At 38.9% G+C, this 18558-nt stretch overlaps 1 protein-coding gene across 2 annotated transcripts in view; it reads left to right on the plus strand.

The window, feature by feature from the left end:
* Positions 1 to 1643: 1643 nt before the first annotated feature.
* FSHR (follicle stimulating hormone receptor) overlaps positions 1644 to 18558 on the plus strand; it is a 59792-nt gene continuing 42877 nt past the window's right edge. Inside the window, exon 1 of one of the 2 annotated variants that reach the window (XM_072409726.1) lies at positions 1644 to 2010. In XM_072409726.1, the coding sequence (XP_072265827.1) occupies positions 1844 to 2010 (167 nt within the window). In that variant the 5' untranslated portion in view covers positions 1644 to 1843. The remainder of the gene's footprint in view (positions 2011 to 18558) is intronic. The other variant, XM_072409725.1, reaches the window with a different exon arrangement.

An 18558-nucleotide genomic window follows, 5' to 3' on the forward strand; every position in this document is an offset into this window, starting at 1 on the left:
GTTCTTTTCCTCGCCAGCCTAAATGTCCATGGCTCATGCCTGTTATTTATTGGATTTCAGTATTTCCAATTGTGTAATCTCTGAATCACACATAGGCATTACCTAGGGAAGTCGTCATACAACTGAATTCTTCATCCATTCATTAAGCCATTTTGATAATTGCATTAGTCCTAAGAAATAGTCCACTGGTTGCATCAACAGTTCTTTAAAGGAGTACTGGAGCAGGGTTCTGTAATGTTTGCAGAATTGAGGCAGGGTTCTGTAATGTGTTCAGTACTGGTGCAAGGTTCTGTAATGCTTTCAGTACTGGGCCAGGGTACTGTAATGCTTTCAGCACTAGGGCAGGGTTCCGTAATGTCTTCAGTATTGGGTCAGAGTTCTGCAGGAGTACTGGAGCAGGGTTCTGTAATGTTTTCAGTATTGGGCCAGGGTTACATAATGTTTTCAGTACTGGGCCAGGGTTTTGTAATGTTTTTAGTACTGGGCCAGGGTTCTGTAAAGTGTTCAGTATTGGGGCAGGGATCTGTAATGTGTTGATTATCGGGGCTGGGTTCTGTAATGTGTTTAGTACTGGGTCAGGGTTCTGTAATGTGTTCAGTACTGGGTCAGGGTTCTGTAATGTTTTCAGTACTGGGCCAGGGTTTTGTAACATTTTCACTACTGGGCCAGGGTTCCGTAATGTTTTAAGTACTGGGGCAGGGTTCTGTAAAGTGTTCAGTATTGGGGCAGGGATCTGTAATGTGTTGATTATCGGGGCTGGGTTCTGTAATGTGTTTAGTACTGGTACAGGGTTCTGTAATGTTTTCAGTACTGGGCCAGGGTTCTGTACTATTTTCTTTACTGTGTCAAGGTTCTGTAATGTTTTGACTACCGGGGGTAGGGTTTTGTAATTTTTTCTGTACTGGGCCAGGGTTTTCTACTGTTTTCTGTACTGCATCAAGGTTCTGGAATGTTTTCAGTACCAGGGGCAGGGTTCAGTAATATTTTCTGTACTGGGCCAGGACTCTGTAAAATATTCAGTTCGGATGGGGCTGGGTTCTGTAATGTTGAGGATGGCAAAAAGAGGAACCATGGAATACAAAAATAAATAATAAATCACAAAATTGCCCAAACACAATCCTTGTCAAGTAAGACTATTTAAAGGTTAAATTCAAACTCTGTGTTTAGCTGTTTCTCTGGAGTTAATCTTTTATTACAGTCTATAAGATTAAACATCCTATTGGTTGTCATAGTCAACACAAATATATTTCTTCCCTGTAGTGCTAAATAAATATTATCCTGCACTGTTGTTTTTGTCACACTGATAACCAGGCCCTACTGGGCAACCCGTGAGGCCTGCCAAAATCTATGCTTTATAAAAACTGACGTACATCAACTGACGTACATGTGATGCCATTGCTCGTAGCAACCAAAATATTTGCATCCACTCATCAGTGAATAAAATATGTCGGATATAGGAACCATCTCATCTTTAGCTCTGGTTTTAATAAATTAGCTCCATATCATTGTCTCTTTAACAACACCAGTGAGGTAAGAGATTCAAGGACATCTGCAACCTCAGATAAACAGACTGGTACAAGAAAAAAAAAAAAAAAAGAAAAGTTCTATGTTGCACTCACCGTGCCTGGTGTGAGCCCTACAACTATCTATTGGACATTTCATTCCAAGGTCACCAAGATGTTGGAATATCTTTTAGCATAACATGCTCACATAGTTGCCACCAACAGTTTTTGCTACTAAACGGTACAATATGATTTATTTACACATACCCGTGAGGCTTGCCAAAATCTGAAGGCGGACCCAAATACAAATGTTGTAACAGGACTTTGGGACTTTTCACTGAATGGGGAAGTCAGCACAGTACAGAGCCATGAGGATCTTTATTTATTTCTACACATTTGTTTTCCTACACCCGAGCTCTGCGTGTCATTACCATGGAAGTATATTCATCTGTCAAGGCAGAGACGTCGAACAGATTTCACAGGAGATCCAAAAGAATGCTACAGAAATGTAAGTGTAAAAAACTCAGTTAAGCCAAAATGATTTCTGTCATGCTGGCACAGTGCAATGAAAGTGTCAAATTTTATTTGTGGGGGTGTTGATGTTTTAAGGGGTTCTGGTATGTCTTTTCTTACTTCCACTGAGGGTAAATGTAATGTCAGCATTTTTAGGAAGTCCAGCTTTGAAAATGAAAGGGAAAAAATAGTTCTGGGGTGGTGCAGATGGCTCAGTGGCCACCTCTCCTGCACCCAGGAGCTCCGCAGCACTGGGTGCTAAGTCCAGACCCTGAGCATTGTATGTGTGAAAAATGGACAGCACAACCAAAGTGCAGCAATACAAGATGGATGGCTTAAAAAAAAAAAAAAAATTCTTGTAGTGGCCCCACCGTGTGCATTTTTAGAAATCACAACAGCATTTAACAATAGTGCTACAATTTACACTCCAACAGTAAGAGTGGTGGCTCTCATTCAGTAATTCACCGCTATTGTTTGCACTCCCTCCTTCTTATCCATTTATTATTATTTATTTTCACACAGTATTTATATAGTGCCAATATATTGGGCAGCTCTTTACAAAGTCCATAGTCATGTCACAACTGTTCTTAAATAGGGCTCACAATCCAATGTCCCTACTATAGTCATATGTCTTTAATACAGTCTAGGGTCAGTTTTGGGGGGAAGCCAATTAACCTAACTTTTTTGGAAGTGTCCTGGCCAGGATTCGAACCTGGGACCTAGTGTTGCAAAGGCCAGAGTGCTAACATCCGAGCCACCATTACTGAACATTTACAGAAAGCAAGGTACTTTGTGATTGGCTGAGGAGAGAATTTTCAGAACTTAATGAGGGACAAGTCGAAGTTAGAACACCAGGTTCATCAGATTTTGCTAATTTGGTAAATTTGCTACTTCTGGTTCTGAATTTCTATGGTAATGCCTAATCTTAACCTGCCTGAATCCTACCTGAACCCATCATGTGTCTAACCTTAACTTTACTGCACAGGGAATCTTAAGGTTATGTTCAGACTGACCATGGGGTTGGGGTGTACCACTTCCTCATGCCAGTGAACTGCTTTCTCCAGGGAGATGCTACATGTAGTTTCTTCCCAGAGCAACCCAATAGAAAAATAATTGGGGGGCAGTGAGCGGTACCAGTAGTGCTCACTGCCGCCAGCTGTCAAATATGCAAACATTGGTTCTTTAAGAATCAGTGGTTTGGTGCAAGTGACGAAATGACCAAGCAGTTGGCAAGGTACCAGCCACTGGGAGCCACATGGGATAGCTTAATACTAAATCAAGTCAGAACCTGCCCTAATACCCCCTACCTAGTTCCTTACCCTAACCCTCTCTGCTTTGAGCCTAACCTACCCAGTACTACATTGCTATCCTAACTCTCTAGGTACCTTAAAGAACGGTGGATGTTTCTAAATATGCACAGCGATGGGGATGCAGTGGAAATGTGGGGGAGACACACATAATAATAGATGACGTTTTTTAATAATATTTTAATATATATATATTGATATATATATATATATATATATATATTACAATATTTTCATAGTTGGAGTTATTCTTTAGTAGCAGTTCTAGAAGCACACTAACACAACAACATATGGCTACTTATAATATTTTATCAATTTTAAACTTTTTTATTTCTTAGTTTGTATTTATACCCAAAGTACATTTTTGTTCTTTAATATTTTTATGTATAGTGGAAATAAACCCCAAACTAACCCAAAACAATAAAATCACACTTACCTTCAATCCTGCAGATCAGTGTGTCCATTGGGAGGTTTCTTCCATCGGTTCCCGCGTCGTCCCGATATCCGTTTTCGGCCCGGCGTCGCCATCTTTTCCTCTCTTTTTCTGTGTTCTTCTTCCTACATGCGCAGTGGGATCGGCAAGTTTTTTTTCCCAATCTACGTCCCCCTAGCTCGCACCTGCACAATCTACGATCAGGTGACATAGATTGGGAAAAAACTTGCCGATCTCACTGTGCACATGTGGAATCGGCAATTTTTTTCTCTTTTGATGAATGAGTTCCTTCTGCTCATGCCAAAGATGCTCTGGCATGTGCAGAGGGAGCAGCCAAAGCCTCCCGGGATTGGTGATGTAGTTGTCCTCAGAGGCTCTGTGATCCTATTCATTCTTGATTGCCTAAGTGATCGAGAATTAAGGGGCCAGTGCTGCACCCTTTTTTAAAAATAAAAATAAGGTTTTGCACTTAAAAATAACTCTAACAAACAAAATTTTTACTTTAATTTAAAGGGTTGTCTACCCTTTTATGTAACGTAAAAATTCTGAGTTTAGGTATGCTTTAATGATGTATATTTGTTCAACAATACGTTCAACAAAATTACAATGAGACAAATGAACACAGTGTACAATCAACTGAAAAATGTTTTTTACGGGTTAATTCCGAAATAAAATCATGATGTGTCTGTGCTCAAAAGTTCTCATAAATTCTCTATGAAGCCTCTATGAATTAAAATAAGGAATTAAAGAATTTTGAGAACCATAACCTCCCTGTCCAAGGAGGCCTCTATCCATGTCATATGAAATTCGTAGTGCAGCTATTATGTAAAGAGACTTAAGGTAAGCGGGTCTGGATCCAGTCAAATATGTACTATTATTTTTTTTGCCATCGGAGAGACAATAGATAACAAAGTATGTCTCCTTCTGGTTATTCATGCTCCATGTATATTGGGTGTACCTAAGATTGTCCTATTTGATTGATTGGGGCTAAGGGTACATAGTTGATTAGGTAGGAGGTAACGTAGTTTGCCAACCTTTTTTCAAAGTACATATTTTTTTGTTTTCATTTTCACTTTAAAATAAATGTCTAATAATTCTGTACATGATGACATTTTTTATAGTACCATTATTTTCCACTACATATATAATTTATAGATTTTTACAGCTATATGAATTAGTAGGCTGATTTATGTTTTTTGTATTTTCTGAGTATTATATTTTCTTACCTAATACCACATATATACCAACCAATCTTGTTCATTTATAACATTATTTTTGATTTCTTTTAACCCTGCTGAAGGTGGATTTTTTTGGAACCATTGGAACATGTTTTTTAATGCTACCAAATTTCAAATAAAAATATATCTGAACTTAACATAACCTGTGGCTGGTACTTAGTACTTGCAGGTTTAGCAATAACCGGCAAAGGTTCTTGGCCGTGTACAATGTTCAAAGAAAAAAAAATGGGCAAAGTTTCATGTTACCAGAAAATCGCCCTGCCTCTAAATTTTATATTCTGATACCTATAATGTGCAGTTATTTGTCCTCTCATGCCAATTGCATCACTAGTGCCACGTAAGAGTAGATGTTCGTGAAAATAAAGTACAATATTGGTTTTGGGGTTAATTTTACTGTGCCCCCACCACCACATAATGGAAATTATTACCGTGCACCACACTATCTCAGAGCACTTTACCGCATGAAAAATTAAAATTGAACACAGTGCAACACATTCAGTGTGCATTGTAATGTGCAGCAGTTCCTTATCTGTTACTGTGTAGTTGGGGATGCCAACATACTGCACTGCAGTATATGTGTTTAGTTATTGTGTGGATATTCAATGACATCAAGGGGAATTTTTCAAAAAAGCAAGCACTTTACTTCAATTTGCTTCCTGCTGCATTTTAGTAAATCAGGTCCTAATACCTTACTGCTGAACCCAAGCAGTTATCAAATTCACTAATAAATTGTATTTTGCATGCATTAACCACCTGGGCGTTACACTGATGTCTAGATTTCTGTTCCAAAAGCGTTACACTGTTTTTCATGAAATTTTTTTTTTTAAATTGTAGACCTGTAATTTACAGAAATATGTCCGAACAGGGTTCTAGTAGATATCATGAATATAAAAAAGGTTTAAAACACACAATCATGTAAAAAAAAAAAAAATTACTTTTAATAAAATTAAATAAAAGACACAAAAATCAGCTTAAACAAGAATACATAAATAAATGAAAAATACTGAAAATGCGATAATTCGGTATACTGTATAGTAATATATTTTTCTAAAACACCTTCCTAGTGTCTGTCACATACCTATAGACAAAACCACATAAATATATTTTCTATTATTTTGTATTGGATTGGATACAGGACTTTGTATTCAATCCAGTACAAAATGAGAGTTTGAATTTACCAATTACATACTTTGTATTTATTTTGAATTATTTTGTATTGGATTGGTTACAGGAGTTTGTATTCAATCCAATACAAAATGTGTTTGAATAAGTTTCAATTTGAATTTCCCGCACACGCGCCGACGTCATCGCCGAGGGACACGTACACGCTACGGACGCTTCTTCTTCTCTGCCGGCCGGCTTCTTCTTCTCGGAGAAGGCACCTGACGCTGGAGATCGACGCTGGAGGACGACGCTGGAACACGACGCTGGATGATCGCAGCGGTACCAGGTAAGTGATCGATAAAGCCGAACTTTTCTCATTGTATTTTCATACAGTGAGAAAAGTTCGGGTTTATCGATAATTGTAATTTTTGTTAACCCGAACCAAGGTTGGGTTTAGCGGTAGGGTGGTTAAAAAAATTTGTTAAATGCATTTTTAAATACTGCTACCTAAGTCTATCTCAAAGTCTGCCTCATGTAGACAGAAAGAGGGATGGTCAGTTTTCTGAGCCAGTCTGGCTCTTCTTTATGTGTCTGTGGCGAAAAAACATGCAGGAAGGTTGGAGAACAAGGAGATACCTTGCTAGCAAGACTTCTGCTCTTTAGGAGTCCAATCACAAGCTGGGAGCATGGAAGTGTATATAGCTTTACTGCAACAGAAAACAACTAGGTCAGTGACCTGCCAATGCTATCTCATCATTGTCTGAACAGAATTCCCAAGCATTTGGCAGGTAATAAAACTCCCCTTTTTGTTTTTAAACATTTTATTTAGCCATTCGCGTTAAAGCAGAAGGAAAGTAAAATAATAAGAAATTGAAAGCAAACAGGTTGTTTATTGCAGAAGAGAAAGGAGATGTCCCTTCTGCAAAAAAATAAACTTACCAGCACGATCACATGTTTTTAACTAAACTCACTTCTCCTCCCTATGTCAAAGGCACTGGCATTTTCACGTGGTCCTTTTCTAGGTTAAGGATCCATGGTTATCTTCAGTGGCCAGAAATTATTACTATTGTTATTATTATTAATATTATTATTATTATTAATAAACATAAAGAGCAAACATATTACGCAGCGCTGTACATTAAATAGGGGTGACAGACAGATACAGACAGTGACACAGGAGGAGGAAAGGACACTGCCCCGAAGAGCTTACAATCTAGGAGGTGGGGGAGGTTTCACCCAATAGAAGGGGAAAATGATGTATTTCCCACACATGTGCACAGGAGATCAGACATTCCCAGCAGCCAGACATGCCAGGATCATACAATGAGCAGTACATGCACAGTTCAGCAAATAAGTAAAATAAAGATTGCAGACAGGCATGTTTGTTTTATTGAAGAAGGGACATTGCCCATCTCTTTTGCAAAACATAACCTGCAATACATAACCTCATATATATATATATATATATGAACCCTAGAAAAAGATCTCCAGAGCAGCTTCTGGTGATAAGTAGTAGAACAATGTTGGGTTATGGCAACCCTTCAAAATAACAAAAAACACTTTAGAAATGCCAGTCACTTTTCTTGTGCTTTACACTAGTATAATAAATAGCCTTTGTCTGGCTTGAATTACTTATAGAAAGCTTGCAGCCCCCCTTCCTGCACCAAAATAGGTTTCATCCCTTCCCTTAACATTGGGCAGTGCCAAAGTTTATGGACAGGGCCTCTTCCTCACGTCAGGACATCAGAAGTTCTAAGAAAATGAATACAGGGGTACATTACTATTCTTTACATATTCTCAAAAAAGGTTCAATGTAAATTTTTTAAATGTCCTTTATTTAAATCAGAACCCTTACACTACAGTCATGTCATCATGAAATGTAAAACCATCATCATTAACAATGACCGTATAGACATCACACTCCCATCAGTAATTGATAGAAGGATCTGGGAATAGAACATTTGGTCATTGAACTCACCGTGGTTTCCCAAGAATTTTGCTGGCCATTGCTGCTGTGGTATGGTCTATGTCGAACCAGTTAGATCAGCCTTTCCCAACCTTTTACCATCGGGGAATTCTTGAAATAACTTTCAGGTTTCCAGGGAACCCCTGCTATAAATATTATATCCACAAATCACAGTATGTTTATGTTGTGGTCAGTGGGAAGAATGTCAGCATTACACATACTAAAAAAAGTCAATAGGGTCATCTAAACTGATCTCAGAGACACACAAATTGCTAATTGCTTAAAAAAACCTAGCAACCCAGGGGTCCATGGAACCCTGGTTTAATGCACTAGATGTTCTGCTGATTTTTAATAAAATTATTATATACAAATATGATATTCTATACTAAACTGTAAATGACTAATCAATGTTCTACTGCATATAGAATTCAGTATGGTATATCTCAGTGATGTGATACTTGTGAAGAATCATGAACATTTTATGTGAGAATATTTTCTTTTAAAATACAGTTTGGCTTTGCATCAGTCATTTGTTTACTATGAATTGTTTTCCTAATTTCCACGCTCACTAGATTACAGCTGCCAGGCTGGATGACTCACGATTGTTGATGTTGTAAGCTTCTTGTGATCACATTCTGGGCTGGAATTGCTGTGTAAAAAAAAAGCAATGTATGCATGTATATATGTGTGTGTGTGTGTATTCATTTAACATATGGAGAAGCCTTTTCTATTTCAGCCTAAAATAAAATAGTAAATTAAAGGAATGGTATAATCAAGAAAGGAGATCACAGTGCTCCACCGACAAGTGTCTTCTTCATCTTCCTTTCCGGCGACTAAGGACTGCTCGATGCATGAACGAGTGCTGTACATACAGCAACATTCTGCTCTATGGAGATGGAAGGGGGAGAACGATGGAGCAGCACCCTGCTGTGCGCTCTCCCCGCTGTGCGCCTCCAGTAGCACATATATGTACAATGACAGACATAGGTACAAAGGTTATTCTCTGATTACTGACGCGTTTTGTTCTTCCAGAATCCGAGAATAACCTTTGTACCTGTGTCTGTCATTGTAAATATTTGGTAATACTGTTCACAAATCCACCCTTATTTAGATTATTAGGACTGTGTTAGCGCTAGGTTCTAGTACAGAAGAGTTATGTCTAGATTAGACCAAAAGAACTCTTATTAAATAAACAATACATACACAACCTCTCTTTCTCTACCTATACATAAACTTCATGAAAAATTGCAGACCCAATGAAAACTAATTCATACTGAAGACATTAGGCTCTGTTTAAAAAGTAGTTAATCAAACATTCCCTGGTGGGAATAAATTGCTTCCACTGAAACACATCGACCTGGAAGATTCCCACGAGGGAATGTCTAATTCCCTGTTTTAAAAATATAGCCCTTTATCTTAGAGTAAATCACACAACTTCTATATCAGTAACCATTCTGGATTTTGTCTCTTCGTGTTCAGATGTCCTATTCAGACTACCAGGATAGCCGTTACACTTCTTTTATCGAGCAATGGATGTTATTTTTTAAATAAAATTATTTAAATTACCAGGACGGTAATAATAATAGAAACTAATAAAAGGTGACTTGAGACTTCATACAAACAAGTTTCACATGTGATGCATTTAACTGATGTACCTTCCAGAAGATTGGAGGCTCTGAAACAATAAGAATTGTCCTAAATAATCTGAGCAAGATGAAAATGAGTTTTGTAGAGCAGGGATTTCAATAGCGGGAACTGCTGGCAGCATGTTTATCTGTGTTCACATGCTGGGAGTACTGGACAAACAACAGGTGCCACAATGCTACAACTGCTTCTGGGGAGATAAAAATTATTTAAGGGTTCCATGTGAGTAAAAAGATTAGGAAATGCTGTTTTTGAACATCTTGAGTTACCAAAGTTTGTGATCAGGCTGGTGCAGTCAGGAACACTTGAAACCAATATTGCAATTGAAAACAATCTGATTTTTTAGGTTTGTCTACAACTAATATACCAGTCATGTTTTTACCAGTCATGTTTTTAATAATTATTGTATGGTATTTTCTTGGTTCATCAGGAAAGGTAACTAATTGATAAGACAACCTTTGCCCGATCAGTTTTTGACACTTCTCCCAAATGTTTATTGAAAATTATCTCCTCCACAACCTAGTAATGTGATCATTACTATTTATGGCACAGGAGGAGGGAGTCTTGCACAGAGGAGTCCTGGCACCAAGAAAAACAATGTTGATGAGCCAAGGTTTTCTTTCTTTGTAACCTGTGTACACATGTTTGGGACTGTTGTGCACTACCCTGTAGACATTGGAATGTTGCCCAGTGGGGCCAGATAAGGTTGCAATGGATGATTGTTATCTAATGTGCCCCTTGAGCCCAGGATCCTCTGTTCACCTCACTTCACATTAGCAAATTAGACTTATTTTAATAAAACTGAGCATGGGCATCCAGGAGGAACATCCAAAGTTGTAAATCTCCCAACATTTTTGAAATAAGAACGAGGGACACTTTGTAGCAGAAATTATGTAAACACCAGATACACATTGCTGAATTTGTAATTTTTTATCTAGGCCAGCTAACTTATGCTCAAGGGGTGCATATGGGAGGGTGGCCATGATAATAGTGGAAGGTCATTGGTGGGAACCATGATGGTTGTGGGCAGAACAACCCTATGCTAAGCACTTTTTGTATTGAAATATTAATAATACAGCCACAATAGCAGTAAAAATGCTACCCTTAGTGGCCATCGCATCCCAGCCCATGTTTCAATAGGCCTTAAGACACATTGGGCCTGATTTATTAAAGCTCTCCACAATTAGAGAAGATGGACTATCATGGGAGAACCCGGATGATCCAGCAAACCTGGAATGGATCTCATCCAAGACTGAAAACATTTGCCAACTATTAGCAAATGATTAATTGCAGGTTTTTCTGAATCATCAAGGTTCTCCCATTAAGGTCTATCTTCTCCAGTCTTGGAAAGCTTTATTAAATCAGGCCCATTATATGACCTGCCCCCTTTATGCAGACCTCAAAGAAATGATAAATAAAGAATTAGTGGTTAAACCCACAAATGTACATCTTTTCACCACTACTTATCCTTTAAATTGGCTTTAATAAGTAATAAATGTAATAATGAAAAGGGTGGATGAAATATTTCACTTTTGTTAGTTACAATGCATTTTTTTATTGAGGTTTGTGCACGTGTGTATTTTGATCATGTCGTCATTGTACTAGTGCACTAATCGAATAAAGCAAAGGGGGGAAATGTTGTTATGTCCCCCCCAGACCACATGATGCAAGTGATACATAACAATCTCCATATGGACATAGTTTTATTAAATAAATTTTATTTGTAGGGATCTGGAAGGAAATATTTGGCTGAACAATTGCAGGCTATTTACTACGCAGTTTGAGTCATTTCAAGTCATGTTTGGTATTTTTACTAATATTCTCATCCAAAGTTTTCAATTGCATACCTAATTATCGTTATTTTTTTAAAAATATTTTTTCCTTCCGAATAAATATCTTATCTCCTCTTTGAATAGCTGTATCCTCTCCTAATAAAGACTTTACACAGTCACACAGTTATCTGTCAAAATTTAAGGTTAAACACCCTTATATTAATTTTTCTAAATTACCACGCAAATTGCAAATAAAAAATAAAATATAAAAATACTCTTTAAGTAACCAAAAAACCTATTTATAAATAGAACAAACTAGAAAACAAAGCAGTGGAAATGAAGGGATTATGTTATGCTTGATATAATTGATCTCTGTACATTTGAATATTGTAGGCTATGGGAAGATATTACCGTGTTTGTGGAGGAGCAACATTGCAAAGTTTTAAAGTGAACATTAAAAAAAAATACAAGCAGACAGGTTATTGCAGAAGGGACAGATTATTTCTCTTCTGCAATAAAACAAACTTACCTGCCTGTTTGCAATCATCTCTATAATGTACACTGAGTTGTGTATAAGCAGCTCAGTGTAGGATCACGGTGCGGCTAGTGCGGGGTACAAATGAACTCCCATGTGCATGCACACAGGCGACGTCACTAAAGATGACAGATCAAGATGGCCAAAGATCTCAACCAGGAAGAAGACCAGATGAAGACTTTGGTGCTTGCAAAGGTGCAAGAAGAGGTGAACTATATATTAATAATTGGGAACATGTTTATTTCTTTGTAACATAGACATAGCCTGTCCCCCACCTGTTAGACTGTAAGCTCTTTTGGACAGAGTCCTCTCTTCCTTCTGTTTTATTGGGCCTGATTTATTAAAGCTCCCCAAGACTGGAGAAGATACACAGTGAACCTGGGTGATCCAGCAAACCTAAAATGGGTTTCTTAAAAGAAAATTTGCTAATTGTTAGCAAATGTTTTTAATCCTGGAACAGATCCATCCCAGGTTTGCTGGATAGCCCAGGTTCACTGATGAAAGTGTATCTTCTCCAACTTAGAAAAGCTTTAGTAAATCAGGCTTATTGCTTGTATCTGTCATTTTATTATTATTACAGTAGAATCCGGTTATTCGGAACTCATATAACCGGATAACTCAGATAACCGGCACCCGACAGCTCTGCTTTCTTGATTGCTCTTGCAGCCCTGGTGGAGCTGTGGCATGTGTTCTGCATCCAAGAACACATACCACAGTTTAGCTAGGGCTGAAGGTGCAATCAGGAGAGCGGAGCTGTCAGGAGAGCCGAGCAGAACTCCGCTGATTGCTCCGCTCCGTGATTGGCTAAGAAAAGGGAAACCCTGATGATGGCTCAAGCATCATCAGGGTTTTCCTTTTCTTGGCCATTAAGCACTAGAGGTGGGACAAGTCTCCCTATTCAAATCTAGTGCTTTATTTCCTAAGAGCCCTTAGTTTCAGAGAAACCTCAGTTAACCGGAAACTACACTTATCCATTAACGGGAATATGTGAAGTGCAAATCTCAGCTGTTTGGTTGGCTCATGTGTGACGGGGTTCCTTGGTTTCATACTTTTTAAACCTTTTGAGATGTAGATGCCTGTTGCATAATCTGTAGTTTAATAAACCTTTAAAAGGTTAGTTCTTTTTGTTCTTACTAAGTAAAGCAACAAAAGTAGCTGCAATGCAAGACACATACTGATTTAAGTGAAACTAAACATTACAAGTAAAACAAATCTGATCAATGTTCTTTATTGGAAAAGCATCAGGTAATGTTTCTTCTGCAATAAAATAATCTTACCTGAAATTTTTATTTAAACTCATCTGTGCCCGGTATGTCAGAGGTGCCACTATCTTCACCTGGTCCTCCTTGCAGCTGTAGGCTATTTGGCCATTTTGATGTAACTCCCAAACATGCACATGGCTTTGTGTTCAGTACCAGCAGCCTCGGGGGATCCCGGGATACCCTGTATAACCCAGCATTTGCAGCTCAGTGTACTTTAATAAACGTATTGCAAACAGGCAGGTAATTTTATTACAAGTCCTCTCTACAAAAACATCCTATAGGTCCTACAGTATAGTTTAGGCTAAATGGCAGTTTTCCCTTCACTAGCCAGCATTTATGCTATGTGCTGTGTATATTCTGGGACTGAATGGTTAAAATATTAATCCTTTGGTAGGTATAAAACATATGTACACCATTTTGTATTTTTCTGTGTGCCCAGAGTTCTGCTGTCACTGAGCCAAAAATGTTAAAAAAGATAAAAAGGAAAAGAAAGCTGCTGCTGACCTAGGGATGGTTTCTGTCATGTTCATCTTTAAACACTTTGGCACAAAACTGGAACATTTCAGCAAGAACTGTCAAACAAAACGGATTGTATAGTTTACAACAGGGGTGTCATTGGTAAAATGTAGGTGTAAGCGGCACAGTATCAGATGTCCTCTCACTGAATAGCACAGAATGTATTACCTTATCCCAGTGTCACACGGCAGAGATAGAGGGTATTAGGGCTGTTGTAGCCAATTCTTACTGTCTCATCTTCCAAGTATGAAGGGCTCATACATTCACAGGAAGGAAATTGCATTTTTTCTTGTACTCTTCTGTCGACAAACTATTTACTGCTCTACGGGCCATAGAGTGATAGGATCAACTTTCTTCAACTTCTTTTTTTTTCCTGCACATTTGAAGTGTAATTCAGTCTTTGAGTACAAGTTACCATATGTAGGGTCCTTTTAATAAATGGACACAAAAGGGACATCGGAGCTAGACCAGTGGAGAAAGAAAAATGTGAACAGACTAAGAACAGGACCTGATAACTGATAATAACATATAATGCAAGGCTGCATAAAGAAAATAAAGTCCATCAAACTTAAAGTGGTTATAATTCTAAAAGAACTAAAACTTGTTTTGATAACAGCTATAACAGCCTAAAGTCTTCCCTTTATATATTCATACCACTTCTTCACCACAAACGTCACCATTCAGACAGGAGTGGGACTTGCAGTCAGTGTCACATGTCTAGTAATAATTTAAAGGCTTTAAGATTTCATGTGACTGAATGCTACTACTACTACTACTAAAAGCTATAAAGGTGCATCCCCATAAACCATGTCCTTTAGACTCATCTCACTATGGCCAACAATCAAGGAGACGTCATGGCACATGATGCCCAGAAAACTCTCCTTAACAAGAAAAGAGCTAGTTGATTGTATTTCCCCTCCAAGCCAATAGTTCCCAGTCCTCCGTTGGTTTAGCACATTTGCTAATTCTTTCTTTATTCTTATTTTCTTTAATCAATCTTCACATTGACACTGTTCATGATTCTCCTCAACACTTTTCCTTCTCAAACATATTTTTTTTTATCCTGTTGTGTTGAACTCCGTTTCAGAGCCATATGGTACAGGTTGCCTAATTATATCTTTATACATTGAAGATAACACTAACAGATACAAGAAGTTATGTAAAAAGAACAAGTGTAAATTTAACAGAAATTATTACTGTTAATTTCTATCCAGCTAACGATAAACAACGAGAAAACGATTTTAATTGCTTCTCTTTAAAAGGAAAATTTAGCTCTGGATACGAAATCAGCCCTTTGTATGGAACTGGGCAAGCAACATTCACTGCATCACCATTTCAAACCTGCTCCTCTACCGGATTGAATGCAGACCAATGTTAATTATCCCAATTACAAGGAGGCCACGGCATTGTGGCTCTACACCTTCTTGCTGGGGGGTGATGCTGGTGGTCTTAGCATTTAGGATCTGATTTCCACCTGTCAGCGATTTGCCACAAGTATGGGGAAGTGGATCCTCTGTGCACTCTGCACGTTTGGCTGAGGTATGAGCTGAGGTGCAGAGTCTAAGGAACCGCCCGGTGTTCACCGGAGCATCCCGCAAGAGCTGATGGCCTTTGCTGGGGATGGCACCCAGGTTGCGGCCCTCAGACACTCCCGTGCAGATGGCAGCTGACTGCAGATGGAACCGAAGTGTAGTACCAAATCGATAGGCAATCTCAAAAACCAGAGCAGGACCGTGTCAGGGCAGGCGGCGAACAATCACAGTCAAACAAGCCAGAGTCAGAACAAGGAAATCAGTACTTAAAAACAGCCACAAACTGGAGCCTCGGGTAAACACACCGATTGCAAAGGCAAGGGGTGTCAGTCTAAACACAGCTTATATAGTGAGGCTAACAGCAGGCTGAGCAGGGACTGAATGAGAAGGTGCCTATAAATTAGCTGGAAAACTCCGGTGATGCCTCTAATTCCAAGGCCTGGGCGGAGCAGCCTAAAGCAAGGTCAGGAGACAAACTGCTGCTGATCTGACATATATCTGGTGAACAACAAGTACCTGATCAGCTGTGCTCAAAATCCTCAAGTTTTTTCCTAGGTTAGCTGCCCCAGCAGCATGTACTGTTCTCCCTTTTGCCTCCCCAATGCTGCATGTAGCCATATTAAATAAAGAAACATCCTGGGTCACCAGTGAAGCTAAGTGACCCATCCAACAAACTTGGGATGGATCTGGTCCAGGATTCAAAGCATTTGCTAACAAATAGCAAATTACATTGAAGAAATCCATTCCAGGTTTGCTGGATCACCCAGTTTCACTGATGAAAGTTTATTCTCTCCAGCCTTGGAGAGCTTTAATAAATCAGGCCCATAAGCTCCCCATATGACATCAGACATTTTCCCAATGCTGCCACATGGGACACATAATCCTCCATATCCGGAAACACTGCATACTTCATTTGGCTCCCAATGCTGTAGAGAGTATGGAAACATGAAAAGATAAGTACTGTATATCCCAGAGAAGGGTGAGAAAACAAACCTGAATATGAAAGTTTAGCACCTTGAAGTGCATCCCATAATTCTTGTAGAACTACTTCCGAATTTTCTGACTTTATTGTGGAGAATGTTGGCATATTGCATATTGGCTGTACAACATTACAACATTGTTCCCATTCAATGAAGTTCGATAGCCTTTGTTAATGCACAACTCGCCCAAAGCATTTGGACCAAGTTGAGGTCTGAAATTTACCCAGGCAATTGCAACATCTTGATTCTTTTCTTTTTCAACCATCCTATTGTAGATTTGCTGGTGTGCTTTTGATCATTGTCCAGTTGACCGAATTTCAGCCAACCTTTAGCTGTCACATAGATTGCATCACATTTGAATCTTAAAAACTTTGGTTTACAGAAGAGTTCATGGTTGACTTGACTGCAAGGTGTCCAGGTCTTGTAGCTGCAATCCCAACCCAAATCATCACCGCTCCAAGGCCATGCTATACAGTTGGTTTTAGGTGTTTTTGCTGTGAGGCAGGGGTCCCCAAACCCCGGTCCGTGGGCTGTGGCCATTTGACAGGTGGGCCGCAGCTCTGGCCAGTGCACCCACCAGTGCGGTCAGGAGAAGGACCCCACTTGGGGGGATGCACTGGCCAGAGCCACGGACCATATCCCCCAGCTGTTCCTGGACACTGGCTCAGACCTGCAATAGGAGAATGGGTGGGCTCTGGCTTCATGGCGCCACTCTGGGGGAAACTTTCTTTCATTTTGAGTGACACATGGCTCCCCACGTATGCACGGTCTAGAGTCCGTGCATTTAGTGGTCCGCAAGCTCCAAAAGGTTGGCGACCACTGGTATTAGGTACAGCGAATATTTTTCTCTGGGGACCAAATTCTCTATCTTCTTATCTGTTCGAAATCATTTCTTCAATGTGCACTAAAAATACAAATGTTGGATGCTGGCTGCCAAAGCATTCCCCTGGCTGCTGAAAATAAATAAACTCCTGTGGACTCCCAGCCTCAGAAATCATAATAGCTGAACATCTGGAACATGAAAGAAAACCTGTTATGGATGACACAACATGAGAGGTGAGTGTAATTAAAAATTTGTGACCAGGCATGTAAGTTTATTTTACTGCACAAGGGACATCAATTGTTTCTTCTCCATTAAACAACATGCCTTCTCCAATTTTTTTCTAATTTAGGTTTAGTTCTGCTTTAAATACATGTTAAAGGCATGAATAGGTATCTGTAGTTTCTGCAATTAAAACATAAGCCAGTTACCACCAATGTTAATTGGGTAAAATTTCTATTGTAAATATGTAAAAAGTGTTAACATTTATTCTGCCTATGCCTACCATTCTAAGTTAATATACAACATTTAGATTGCATCAACTAATGGCAAAAAGTCAAGTACATATAAGAACAGGAAATAGCCCCAGCCCGATATAAGCTTGTAGTAAAAATGATGGAGAAGGGAGATAAAACCAGAAGTAATATATGGCATGTAATAACAGCCATAGTTGTGTTCCGTTCACTAGAGATGCTAAGATAAAGAGCTTAAATGGAAAATTGATTAAAAACAAGCATTAGTAAGCACGTCCTTGCCTGAATGATAAAAATGATGAATTGGCTATTTATTATATAAGTTTGCTGAAGCAAAGACACTTCTCTAATCCAAGATTCAATTAGCTGTCTTCTTAGGTGTACGGCAGCCGGCATTAAAATGACACGACTGTAACATTCCTTTACTTTAGATTAAAGGTCACTATTTAAAAGGCTTCCTTCTATCCTGCAATTGCGGTGGTTTTGATTAAAGCCAAACCCCAGGCTCTGTAAAAACATATTTGGAAGGATAGTTTTGTAGCATGCATGGATTGAATAGGGCTGTTTGTATAAGCATGCTGAGCAATTACACTACATCTAAATTCAGTGATGCTCTTTTTTTCCGCAGGTGCTGCAGCCAAGAGAGTTCTTTGTATAATATGTTCTGCTGCATGTTATAGTCTAGTCCCTGATATGCTCCCTTGAAATAATTACATAGACCCAGCTTCCACCTTTTTGTATGTGGTTTTGAGTACTTCATCAGCATTAAATAAAACAAGTGTACATTTTTTGTTTTAACATTGCATAGTTGCAGTGCATATTGAAAGTTTATGGTCACATGGCCAGTTTTTAGTCTGTTCTTAAGACATTTTTACACTTGTGGTGGAAAAGGTTAGCTACTCCCAAGGGCATAGCAAACAGCTTCTTTGGGTCCATAGCAGCAAACTGCACTGCAGGTGAA

Source organism: Pyxicephalus adspersus, chromosome 4 (genome assembly GCF_032062135.1).
Source record: "Pyxicephalus adspersus chromosome 4, UCB_Pads_2.0, whole genome shotgun sequence".
Classification (NCBI taxonomy): domain Eukaryota; kingdom Metazoa; phylum Chordata; class Amphibia; order Anura; family Pyxicephalidae; genus Pyxicephalus; species Pyxicephalus adspersus.